General features: G+C 43.6%; 1 protein-coding gene across 1 annotated transcript in view; it reads left to right on the plus strand.

Annotated features, from left to right (window-relative positions):
- The window catches only part of KDM5B (lysine demethylase 5B), a 90,058-nt gene extending 78,820 nt beyond the window's left edge, over window positions 1-11,238 (plus strand). Inside the window, exons 23-27 of the mRNA XM_080824025.1 lie at window positions 1,653-2,138; window positions 3,583-3,694; window positions 4,784-4,938; window positions 6,720-7,040; window positions 7,572-11,238. Coding sequence (XP_080680151.1) covers window positions 1,653-2,138; window positions 3,583-3,694; window positions 4,784-4,938; window positions 6,720-7,040; window positions 7,572-7,709 — 1,212 coding nt within the window. The 3' untranslated portion in view covers window positions 7,710-11,238. The remainder of the gene's footprint in view (window positions 1-1,652; window positions 2,139-3,582; window positions 3,695-4,783; window positions 4,939-6,719; window positions 7,041-7,571) is intronic.
- Window positions 11,239-11,930: the final 692 nt, after the last annotated feature.

Genomic DNA, 11,930 nt, shown 5'->3' on the forward strand with positions numbered 1-11,930 from the left:
CCACATCGGGCTCTCTGCTCAGCAGGAAGCCTGTTTCCTCCTCTCTCTCTCTGCCTGCCTCTCTGCCTACTTGTGATCTCTGTCAAATAAATAAAAAAATCTTAAAAAAAAAAAAAGACAAGCTGTCGGCTCTCCATTTGTGAGTTCTAGGAAGGCACCTTCTTATCACATAACCCATGTATATATTGCCTGTACGTTGTTTTTGTCTACAGAAACAGTGGATTTTTTAAAAATATGCCAAAGGTTTGTTACTTAATTTACTTCTAGATCTTTTTGTTTCTTCCTAATCATTCATACTTTTTTTTTTCCGTTCCAAAAATATAATGGAGAGTTCATTCTGGCCTTACGACTCAGGGCACCTCATCTGGTGAATCATAATGGGTCTGATGGTGGGTGGGTTTGATAACTGGGAATGGTTTTAACTGTGACAGGTTAACATTTTAAGGATTTGGGAATAGAATTGGGGAAAGGAATGGTTCCCACAGCCTTTAGCTTCTGTTTCTAGAGGGGAGAGCTCAGTTTTAAAAGTCTACACTTTCCCCTCCATTTATCTATATTTCTGTATCAATGAAGTGCTGGAGGAGGACTACGGTGGTCCAGCCTTTTATAGGGGAAACTGGGTATTAAGTTCAAGGTGGTAGCAGCTAACTCTTGACGTAACCAGTGATTTAAGTTTATCACATTTAAATAGCTTTTACTTCATGGTGCATAATGGATAAATCTGTAATGCCTAGACCTGTTTATGTATTGGATAGCTTATATAGTAGGTGCTTAGTCCATTCATATAAAGGTTCTAATTATGGACATCTTGTAAATATCGTTCAGGAATATGCTCAGTGTCACCTCAGCTTTTTACTGTGAAGTTGCTTCTGTTTATGAGTTATTTTCAAGTCACTTAACAGGTTAACTGAGCTCCCCACTGTTCTGGGACATGGCTCCTGTATTAATAGGGAGGAAAGATTTTCCAGTTTGAATAGACCTGCCACACACTGCACCAAAGCAACTTGCTTTTGTCTGTGCCCCAATGAGCTTATTTTCTAGCATGGACATGTGCATGTGCACACATGTGTAAGTAAAGTCTGATAAAGTGCTCTCTATTTAATTATTTCATGAGGTATCCAGGTTCATTATCTACAATGGCTGTGTTCAGCACACACAAAGGCCTCAATGTTAAAGATCATAGGAGGCGTAAACTACCAGTCATGTAGTGGCTGCTTTAGAGACTTTTCTACCCAAAGTGCCTCTCTAAAAGAACAGGAGCTAATGGAGCTACGGAAACGTGGAGAACCCCGGGAATTAGAGCATGCAGTTGTGTGAGAAGCCTGCTTCTTTTAAGAGAAATAAATGTGCAAGGAAGTTAGACTTTAAGTAGTAGTGTGTGCTCAGTCATTGCTCACATTGTTCACTGTGTGCCAGGCACAGCGGCCGCCCCACAATCATCCCTGCATCCCTGGGAGGTGGGCTCCGCTGTGAACCCCATTTTATACACGTGAACATTGAGCTGCAGTGGAACGTGCTGCCCAGGGCCACTCACTCAGCTCAGTGAGATGGAGCCAGGATTCAAACGTAAATCAATATCTACTCTGGGACCTGGGGTATAGGAGAGGGCTAAATTCTCTCTGACGTTGTCCTTGATTGTAACTCCTTTTTAGATGGCAACACTTGGGGAAGCTCGCCTAAGGGAAATGGAAGCCTTGCAGTCTCTCAGACTAGCCAATGAAGGGAAGCTGCTGTCACCTGTCCAAGATGTGGAGCTGAGAGTCTGCCTGTGTCAGAAGGCCCCAGCTGCCCCCATGATCCAGTGTGAACTCTGCAGGGATGCTTTCCACACGAGCTGTGTGGCGGTACCCAGTATTTCACAAGGCCCCCGAATCTGGCTTTGTCCCCATTGTCGGAGGTCAGAGAAGCCTCCATTAGAGAAAATTCTGCCCCTGCTGGCCTCCCTGCAGCGTATCCGCGTTCGCCTTCCTGAGGGAGATGCACTTCGATACATGATCGAAAGAACGGTGAACTGGCAGCACAGAGCCCAGCAGCTGCTCTCATCAGGGAACCTCAAGTCTGTGCAGGATCGAGTGGGCTCTGGACTGTGGTATAGCAGATGGCAGGCCTCAGCGGGACAGGTGGCCGAGACAAATAAGGTGAGTCTGGACTTGTCTCTGCCAGTTCCTGGGATCTGCCGAGCTCTGTCCCTTTAGCCTGCACCTTTGCTCTGGGACGGCTGCTGCTCCTGGCGATGGCTTGACTGGTACCAGTGCTGACTGCGCAGCTCTCCACTTCGAGGGCTCCGTGTCCCTGCCGTGTTGTTTTCGTTTCCTCTGCTCCCGGCACTGGGAAGATGTCGCTCAGGCAGTCTGCTTCTGGAGAGCAGTTTTCACCTTTTCATAGATAACGTAGCTATCTACGTTTTCCCATTCTGTGGGATATATACTTAACGTACATGAATTTTTGGAATTTTTGCTTGACTGTTTTCTTCCCCCTGCTTCCTCTCGTGTTAGTCAGTGACTAGAGGGAAAGGTACTTTCTGCCTTGTGTCTCTTACTGCCCCTTGAGGAAGGAGTAGGTTTTGAAGTGTCTGAGTACTGTGTTGCTTCAGAGGAAAGGCAGTGGGTTTCATACCAGCCGTGATCTTTCTGCTATAAAAGCCAGATTCTCCTGACCATCACTGGGGTGGGCAGAGTGTTTTGTCTTCTTCCATAGAAGGTGGCTGTAGGAAAAGAATGTGAAATAGCAGAAAAGTAGAGTCAGGAGGGCTGTATTCAGTCATCTTACGAGTTTGACCTGATTTTCAGATTTCGTACAGATTTTTCTAGCTGAGATCTCATAGCTTGCTTGTGCTATACTAACACAGACAGTGAATTATGAGTTAAATTGTTCAGCCGACCAAAGATAAAAGACAAATTAATTTCTATCATATATGTTTCCTTGTTTTCTTTTACATTTCTTTCCAGGCTTGTGAAATACAGGCAGTGCCTAGCACTTAGCAAATGATGAATTAAATTCTTGTTGCATAGGGTGAGTTGTAGTCATTTGGGTAGCCTACAGGGGAAACATGTATGTTCTTTACATAAGATAGGGTAGAAGTTTACTTTTATTGATAAAAGGAGAGGACATAACTCTTTTAACTTATTTACTAGTTCATAGTCAAAGGAGTGTTTCTCCTAGCACTTTTTAATAAACACTGACGAAGGGAAGAAGGTAGACATGCATGAGATCTGGCAGTTCCTCACTCGATTTGCTCAAAGGGGCACATGTCTGTGTTCATTGTGTTACAGCCTTTGTTAGGAGAATTATATAGGGAATACAAGGCTGTATGATCTGTTCTCATGCAAAGAAGATGCCTTATTTCTCAATGGTGGTCTTGATCTCTGTGGAATCAGTCCAGGTAAAACCAGGAAGACTAAAGGCTTGTTGGATATGAGTTGATTTAGCCTGATCTAAAATAATTGGAGACTTCTTTCAGTTGGGAATTGAAGTCCTTCTTTCCTGTTTGCCTGCTTGATAACCCAGACTACATTCCCTGGACTAGTAGGAGAATTTTTAATCCTGAAAAAGCCTTTCTATAAAATGTTTTCCTTCCATTAGGTGTCTCAGCCTACTGGCACAACATCCTTCTCCTTGCCTGATGACTGGGACAACAAAGCCTCATATGTACACTCTCCCTTCTCCACTGGCCGAAGTTGTATCCCCCTCCATGGTTTGTATTTATGATGAGGAGGAGGGGGGAGGGCTGGGTAAGAACAAGTAATCTTGCAGTAGGGTTTTGTTCAGGTCCATAAAAAGACTTTATCTTCAGATTCGGATATGGGTTACTATGTATTTGCAAGGTAGGAGAATGATCATGCTTGAAGGTTCATAAATGCAAAACAGAGAAAGGCTTTAACACATTGGTTTCAGGGACGAAAGGGTTAATCCCGTGCCAACTGACATTTAAATACCAGTCATTTCAGTCAGATGCCAAGTCATGGGTTCTGTTGGGATCTTAGACATAATCTGCACTTGAAACCTACCTCCTTTTTTTCCTATGTTGACTCTTGAACAACACAGGTCCACTTAAACACAGATTTTTCTCAATAAATACATGACTGTAAATATATATTTTCTCTTCCTTGTGATTTTCTGAACAGTCTTTTCTCCTCAGCTTACTTTATTCTGGAAATAGTATATAATACATAAATATACAAAATGTGCCAATCACCTTTATTGGTAAGGCTTCCAGTCAACAGTAGGCTGTTAGCATGAAGTTTTGGGGAATTGAAAGTAACATGGATTTTCAGCTGTGCAGGGACGCAGCTCCCCTGACTCTGTTGTTCAGGGATCTGCTGTGCTTGTGTGTACATGGCTGCCCCAGGAGTTCTGCCTGGAGCCACAACGGGAGTTCTGACCCTTAGTCAGGCCCTAGTAGTATTTGTTCGGTAATGGGGTTGGAGCTACTCAGTTCACCCAGACTGCCCACATCTTGCCCTGTTCCCTGCTTTCTGTTGAAGGCAGAAGCTATCCAGGCAGATATATGGCCTCTTCCATGTTAGCAGTAATTGAGAGTGAAGAAGGGATTCATTGTAGAATTAGAACTTCCCCAGTAATCAGAAGCCTGAGAAAATCTTGTTTGGGCTCTTACTATATTATGGCTTTAAACACATCATGTGAACCTGACTTCAACTGAATATAATTTCTCAAGGAGAGAGTGGCAGTGGTTTGACGGCTAGTCCTGCTTTGCTTGCATGTCCACGTCCATGTGAAACACCCTCCATTTGTCATCATTACGCTTTGGTGTGGTCTTTGACAGGTGTTAGTCCAGAAGTGAATGAACTGTTGATGGAAGCCCAGTTGCTCCAGGTATCCCTTCCTGAAATTCAGGAACTTTACCAGACTTTACTTGCAAAGCCAGCCCCTGCTCCGCAAACTGATCGAAGCTCACCCGCTAGACCCAGCAGTGAGAAGGTGAGTGTCCACCGGGCAGCTGGGGAATACAGCCTGGCTTGAGGGGCATGATGTTTAGTGTCATCCCATCTAATTAGTTCACTATTCTGTTTTCTTAGGAAACAGAATTCTGTATTCTGTATTCTTAGGAAATTAGAATTAGAATACAGAATTCTGTATTCTGTATTCTTAGGAAACCTCATTTCCTAAGGCTGTGATAAGCAGAAGGGTGCTAGGCATCACTCTGGCCTCACATCCTGGAGTTTGGTGCTGTTTTTTAAGTGACTGTGAATTTTTTTTTTCCTTTGAGCATGGTGCTTTTCATCATTTCCATATGATAATAGCTAGAAGTAGAATTTTTTTTCTGTAAGAGAAAGACTGTAGAGATGAAAATATAATTATAGCTGGGAAGGCTTTTGGTATAAAGCTTTCAAAACTTAAAGAATATCTTGGAGTTAATGTTTAACAAATGTTTTAACTGCTCTAACCCTAACAGGACAGCTGGTGTGAGGACTGGGTCATCAGACTGAGGGTGCCCGTTTTGAGTGCTGACTTACTTGAAGGGGATAGATACGATAGATACCATGTATGTCCTATGTCTTAGCTTAAATATGCTGCTACTCTTACGTTAGTGAGTTAGCTGACCTATAACATTCAGAACTCCTGATGAGAATGTAGTCAGGGTAGGGAGAAGAATCTCATCATCAACTATCATTTAGAATTCTTTTTTTTAATATATTTTTAAATTTAAAAAAGATTTATTTATTTACTTGAGAGAGAGAATGTAGAGGGAGAGGGAGAGCAGACTCCCCACTGAGCATCGGAGTCTGACGTGGAGCTCGATCTCACGACTCTGAGATCATGACCTGAGTCTAAAACAAGAGTCAGACGCTCAACCAACTGAGCCACCCAGGCGCCCCTAGAATTTTATTTTTCATTATGATACCAAATAGTAGTGTAGCACCATTATTGATGACATTCAGTTAAGGCACTTTATTTCTTTAAGGGGTCAGGATGTATGTCCTTAAAGAAGGAACGTATTAGCACGGTTCCTTAGAAGTCCGTAGGTAAGAGTACAAGCATACACACCTAGGTAGGAACTACATGGTAGTCTTTTACTCCTGTAGTTGGCGAAGAGAAGAATGTAGGCATCTCCCCATCTTCTGCTGCTAATTTGAAAGCTAATCATGTCTTTAACATTTCCTTTTTCTACTCTTTCTTTTGATAGCACTAGCAGTTAAGTTAGCTAAACCCAAACAGGTTGTCCTGTGGGATGTGAGGGGACGTGGTGGCAGGGGTGTTAGGATGCGGGTTTGGGTTTTTTGGGGTTTTTTTGTTTTCGTTTTTGTTTTGTTTTTTGTTTTAGTAAGTCTTCTCTACACCTGATGTGGGGCTCGAACTCACCCCGAGATTGAGTTGAGTGCTCTTCCCTGACTGAGCCAGCGAGGTGCCCCGGGTTGCAGGCTTTTTTTTATTTATTTATTTATTTTTTTTTTTAAAGATTTTATTTATTTATTTGACAGACAGATCACAAGTAGGCAGAGAGGCAGTCAGAGAGAGAAGGGAGCAAGCAGGCTCCCCGCTGAGCAGAGAGCCCGATGCGGGGCTCGATCCCAGGACGCTGGGATCATGACCCGAGCCGAAGGCAGCGGCTTTAACCCACTGAGCCACCCAGGCGCCCCTGCAGGCTTTTTTTTAATGTTGATGAGAGATCATCTGGTTTCTCATACAGCTAATACTTCACTAGTTTGAGTAACAGGCAGACGGTCGGCTAAAATTGAATTTGCCTATCTTCCACCCAGAATGAGTGCTGCCGCGGGAAGCGAGACGGAATCAACAGTCTTGAGAGAAAACTGAAGAGACGCCTGGAAAGAGAAGGCCTCTCCAGTGACCGATGGGATCGAGTTAAAAAAATGCGGACCCCCAAAAAGAAGAAAATCAAACTGAGCCACTCCAAGGACATGAACAGTTTCAAGTTAGAGAGAGAGCGTAGCTATGAGTTAGTCCGTTCTGCCGAAACTCATTCCCTGCCCTCAGACACATCCTATTCCGAGCAGGAGGACTCTGAGGATGAAGATGCCATCTGCCCAGCTGTGAGCTGCCTGCAGCCAGAAGGAGATGAGGTCAGTGAGGTTTGGGCCATAGAGGACGTGCTTTCCCTTAACTCAGAAACCCTGTAAGCTACACCTCATCTCGCTGGGTCTTTCTCTCCTGCTTATCTGCTTTGAGCTGATCTGAATGGATTGCTCAGCCCTTCCCCACTGATATCTCTGCTCTTACATCGTTCCTGGGTCTTCTCCCTTTTCTTGAAGAAACTCTTATTCTTCCCTTTTTCCTTTTCCTGCTCTTCCAGCTTTCACCTCCCGGCGCTAAGAAGGTGGGAGGGATGCTGATGTAATGCCCTTTTGCTTACTTATCACAGGGCGGCGCTGTCTTAACCCCAAAGCAGTCACGACTTGAAGAATGGCTTTGACTTGGTTGCTTTGGCTGGTGGGCCAGCTACACTCATGTGGCATAGCTGTTGTGCCGGAGGTCCCACTGGTGGGACGGTGGCCGTTGGTGGCAAACGGCCTGAATATCTTGAGGCTGGCCTGCCCAATTTCGAATCACATTTTTTCCTCTGAAAACCCCGTCTCCCTGCTCTTTGTAACCAGGTGGACTGGGTCCAGTGTGATGGCAGCTGCAATCAGTGGTTTCACCAGGTCTGTGTTGGTGTTTCTCCAGAGATGGCAGAGAAAGAAGACTACATCTGTGTGCGCTGTACTGTGAAGGACGCACCAAGCCGAAAATAAAAAACACAAACACAAACACCCCCCACCCCCAACCACTTAATGTAATTCAGGACTCCAACCAAGAAGATTTCTTCAATTTCTCAGCAAAGCTACAGGACTGGTATTCAGACCAGCCTGTAAACGGTGCTATTTCTATTCCTTACGGGATCATTTTTCCAGAACTCTTTGAAAAAAAGAAAAAACAACTAAAAAATTTTTTGACACTTTTTGTATTTTTTTCCTTAAGAGCTGTTTGTGGTTGTTGAGGTGTGAAATGCTGACTGGTTTTTTTGCAGGGGTTTCCAGCAATTTGGAAGGCATTGGAGCTTTCACCTTTTCATGTACAGCATTAAAGTCTTACCTCTGTCTGGGATTTACCGGCTTAAGAGTCAACTCAGTTCCAGTGCCCAGAAGGGCTCCAGAGATTCCAGTAAATCCTCATTTGAGGAATTTCTCTCTTGTTTACTCTGTTACCATATTGGGGAACTTAAGTTTTTCACTTTTGGGGTTTTTGTTTGTTTCTTTATCCACTTTTCTTTTTCCTGGTAGACTAGGTTTATTTATCAAAGCAATAACTTCTATGTTGGTTTCAGTGGCTGGAATTAAAACAAAACAAAACAAACTTCCAAACAGTGTGTTGGTGCTTTAGCATTTGGTTGATGTACAGAACACAAATGTCTAGTTTCTAGTGTCACTGATGAACTAGTGATGTAGAAAAGAGACTGCTCTGTAAGTAATTGCCACAGCTGTATTTTGGCTTTTCCCCTGCCCCTTCCTTCCTCTCCTACTATTTTTTTGGTAGCTTGTATCAAATGTTGGCAGTTTATATTGTGGAATAAATCCTTGGTCCTAATTTAACACTAAATGCTGGTTATTTAGAGCCATTAGACTACAGCTTCTTACGCCCCTCTACTTTGTGGGCTTGAAAGAGCAAGAGGGGGGTTGCTTGCTTTTGCCTCTGCCCAGCTAGGCTACAGCAGCGGTGGACGGTTCTTCTGTATCCTGTTCTGTTTGGTGGGCCATATGCCTCCCGTCTCTCCTAATAAAGAACCCCACCTAGTCTTCAAGGAATAGAACTTGTCTTTAAAGCCATGATGCTTTTCAGTAAGCTTTTCAGAATGGTGGCAAATCATTCCAATCCTCAGTTCAGTCCTCCTTGTGGGAATGATGTCTTCGTTATATTGGAATTGACAGGAAAACCTGGTTTAGGGTTAAGATATCAAAAGGAAATCTAAGGAAGATGGTCCTTGTGGAGGGCTGGGAAAGTGTGGGTCGAGGGACAGCTTGTAAACATGCAGGTTCTGCCTCCGACACTTCTTTCCCTGTCTCTGACTCTAGCTGTTGTTACTGGCTGTCCATATTCCACAGTCTTTCTCCTCCTTTCTTTTTTAAAAGGCTCTCTTCTGCAGTGAAGAAGGCCTTCTGGTGAACAGAACAGACTCTTGCTTGGGTTTTCATCTTCTGTTGGTAATACTTATCCACCACCACCACCACCCCCATTCTATAGCCATAAACCAGGAGATGGGTAGAACTAGTGGGTCTTTAATAAAAGAAAACAAAAACAGCAGTTTGTGATGTAGCAGAGATTTAAATGTACTATATCCCCTTTGATGCAATTCAAATAATTAAATCTCTTTAAGAATGACTTGTGATTGTCTGCAGTTTTCCCACAGTTGTTGTGATGTCTGTCCTTGTCTGTTGAGGGTTCTGGGGCCAAACGAGAAGAAGAGTCTCCAGAGGACAATCTGGAATAATCGTGCTTTGGCCTTTTTTAAGTATCCGAATTCTTAGAACCCCTGACACTGGGACAGGATGCCAGCTGTCCCAATTCCATTGAGAATATAAGCTAAAAGGATACACTGCAGTTAAAATAAAGCCTTTGCCTTTAGAGAGCTTTTGCCCATCTGGTATGTACCTCCTGTGCCCCCTCCTCGTTTTTCTTCCTCACGTATGGGTTGTCCACAGTCCCTGACGACAGCATTCCCGGTGAGGTAGCTTCTCTGCCTCTCCGAGTCGGGGGGGGGGGGAGGGCAAGCATGTGTGTATTTACTCCCCCTCTCCCAGGAGAGAGCCTCTGATGTTTTCACATACGATGATACTGAAGTTGGAGAGAGCTGTCACCTGCCCACTGTTAAGTACCCAGAACGACTGCAGAGTGGTGTTATCTAAAAATTTGTTAACGGGGTGTTAGCTGTGAAGCTGGCCTGTGTCCTAGAGAAAGTTCTGCACCTGGAGAAAGAGGAGAAAACACAGAGAAACTGATGCTTCATCTCCGTAGTCCTGCAGCTACATGAGGTGTGAGAAGGAAGGACCGTCAGCCGGAGTCTGAGCCGGGAAGGGAAAGGGTCTAGTGAACTCAGCGCCAGAGGGCGGATGAGTGCCCCTGCCTCATGCCGGTGGCTCTTGTGTTTTTGTTTTTCCTTCTTCCAAATCAGACTAGAGGATTTCTTATGTGGACTCAAGAAAGGGCTTGTTTCTTATGTAGGCTCTAGACTGAGAAAGGTTGTGTAATTTAGACTAGCTGTAAAGGAGTTAGACTTCTTTCACAATTTCATTTCAGCATCCTGGGAGGTGGAACTTCTTTCTTCTATTTCAAGGTTATCCTAAAGCCAGAGATGCTGTCCATGGTGGTGGAGGTTGGTAAAAGCCTGCATTTCCGTGCTTCGTTCTGCCATACAGAACTTCAAAAAATGCTATACAAAGATCTTGAGACTTTAGGTCTTCGTTTTGACAGAAATATCTGGGATTCACTTAATTTGCTGTTAAAATTAACATGACCCTTCGGGTATTTATGCAGGATAACCGTGAGAACAAAGTGGAGGCCTACCGGGAAAGGGTAAAACTTGGTGTTGCATTGTACGTTTTGTTGAACTCTGAAGGCCCTTTTGTAATGGGTTTCTCCCTCTTCTGCTTTTTCATAATCTTGCTGGGTATTTGGCACTGTATTAAGACCTGCCTCTGGCTTGGATCAGGCACTGAGTGATATTTTGTGCTCCTGGGTGTTCTGGGCTTAGTCCTGCCTAGATTTCTTGCTATATAGCACAGACTGGAATGGATTATAGATGCTATTATATACCTGTAACAGGAGAGAATTGAACGACAGATACTTCGAGTCATTACCCATCACCATTCAGTATCTGACTCTGCTAGTCTATGATAGGTGTCAACCTGTATTAAGAGGCCTTTCTTTGCCATATTGATGTAGAAAACACAGTCCTCTTCTGATGAAAGTTTACCTGTTGGGAAGAAGAGCTGAGGAAAACAGTGAAGATCCCAGTGCCTTGAGTTAGCTCCATATGAGAGTCGGAGTCCTTTCTCAGCTCCTATTTGGGCACCAGAGCGATGGCCTCACACCTTTTGCCCCTGTCATCAGCCCTTTGCATGTAGCTCCTCAGGCTTCCCAACTTTCTGAGAGGTTCCATGTGTAACTAACTTGTAATAGAAATGTTACTGAAAAGCTGCCTAAACAAAATACTGTATAAAGTAGGAACTTGTGTAAAGTAATACTGTTGTAAATCCATTTCAAAAGTATAAAGAATCAATTTGTAAAGTGTGTATTTCACGTCTTCCAAATTTATGTAAAGTTTTCATGTTATCATGATTGCTTACATAGGAATACATCTTTACATTTTTGTCCGTATGAATGGAACACAGCAACAGGCCATCCAGCTCCCTGTCCTGGCTCTGGGTTAATTGTATAGAATGGAGGGCTGGGACATGGTGGGTTTGGACATGTCTTTTACTTTCAGGACAACTGCTGCATTGCCATCAAGGGATGGAATTGTGATGTCATTTGATCTGTTCCAGGTGAGTGGAGGCCAAGGGACTATTCTTTGTTTCGCCTTGGATGGAAAAACAGAGAAATTACAAAGTTGCCTTTCTGAGGAAACAAAAGTTATTTTTTTGAAAATAAATGCCCAAAAGCACCCTCTCCAAAAAAAAAAAAAAAAAAATCCAGCTCCCAGCAGTCTCCCCCCTGCTCAGAGTTAAGAGAGGAGTGCACTTTCTAGCACTGACTCCTCCTGTTGTCCCGTGCCAGTGGTTTCTCACCATAATTTTAGCGGGAATTTAAACAAAAGCCCCTTTTACATATGATTGGGACGGGTAGTTTGACAGTTAAAAAGTCAGTTGAGTGTGAAAAAATTGTACATTTAAGTTAGCCATACAGCATAGTTATCATACATATGCTCACTAATGAACTCTAAAAGTGAGGAAAATTATGGTTAGAAGGCAAGGGACCTT

Source organism: Martes martes, assembly GCF_963455335.1.
Source record: "Martes martes genome assembly, chromosome: 15".
NCBI classification, from domain to species: domain Eukaryota; kingdom Metazoa; phylum Chordata; class Mammalia; order Carnivora; family Mustelidae; genus Martes; species Martes martes.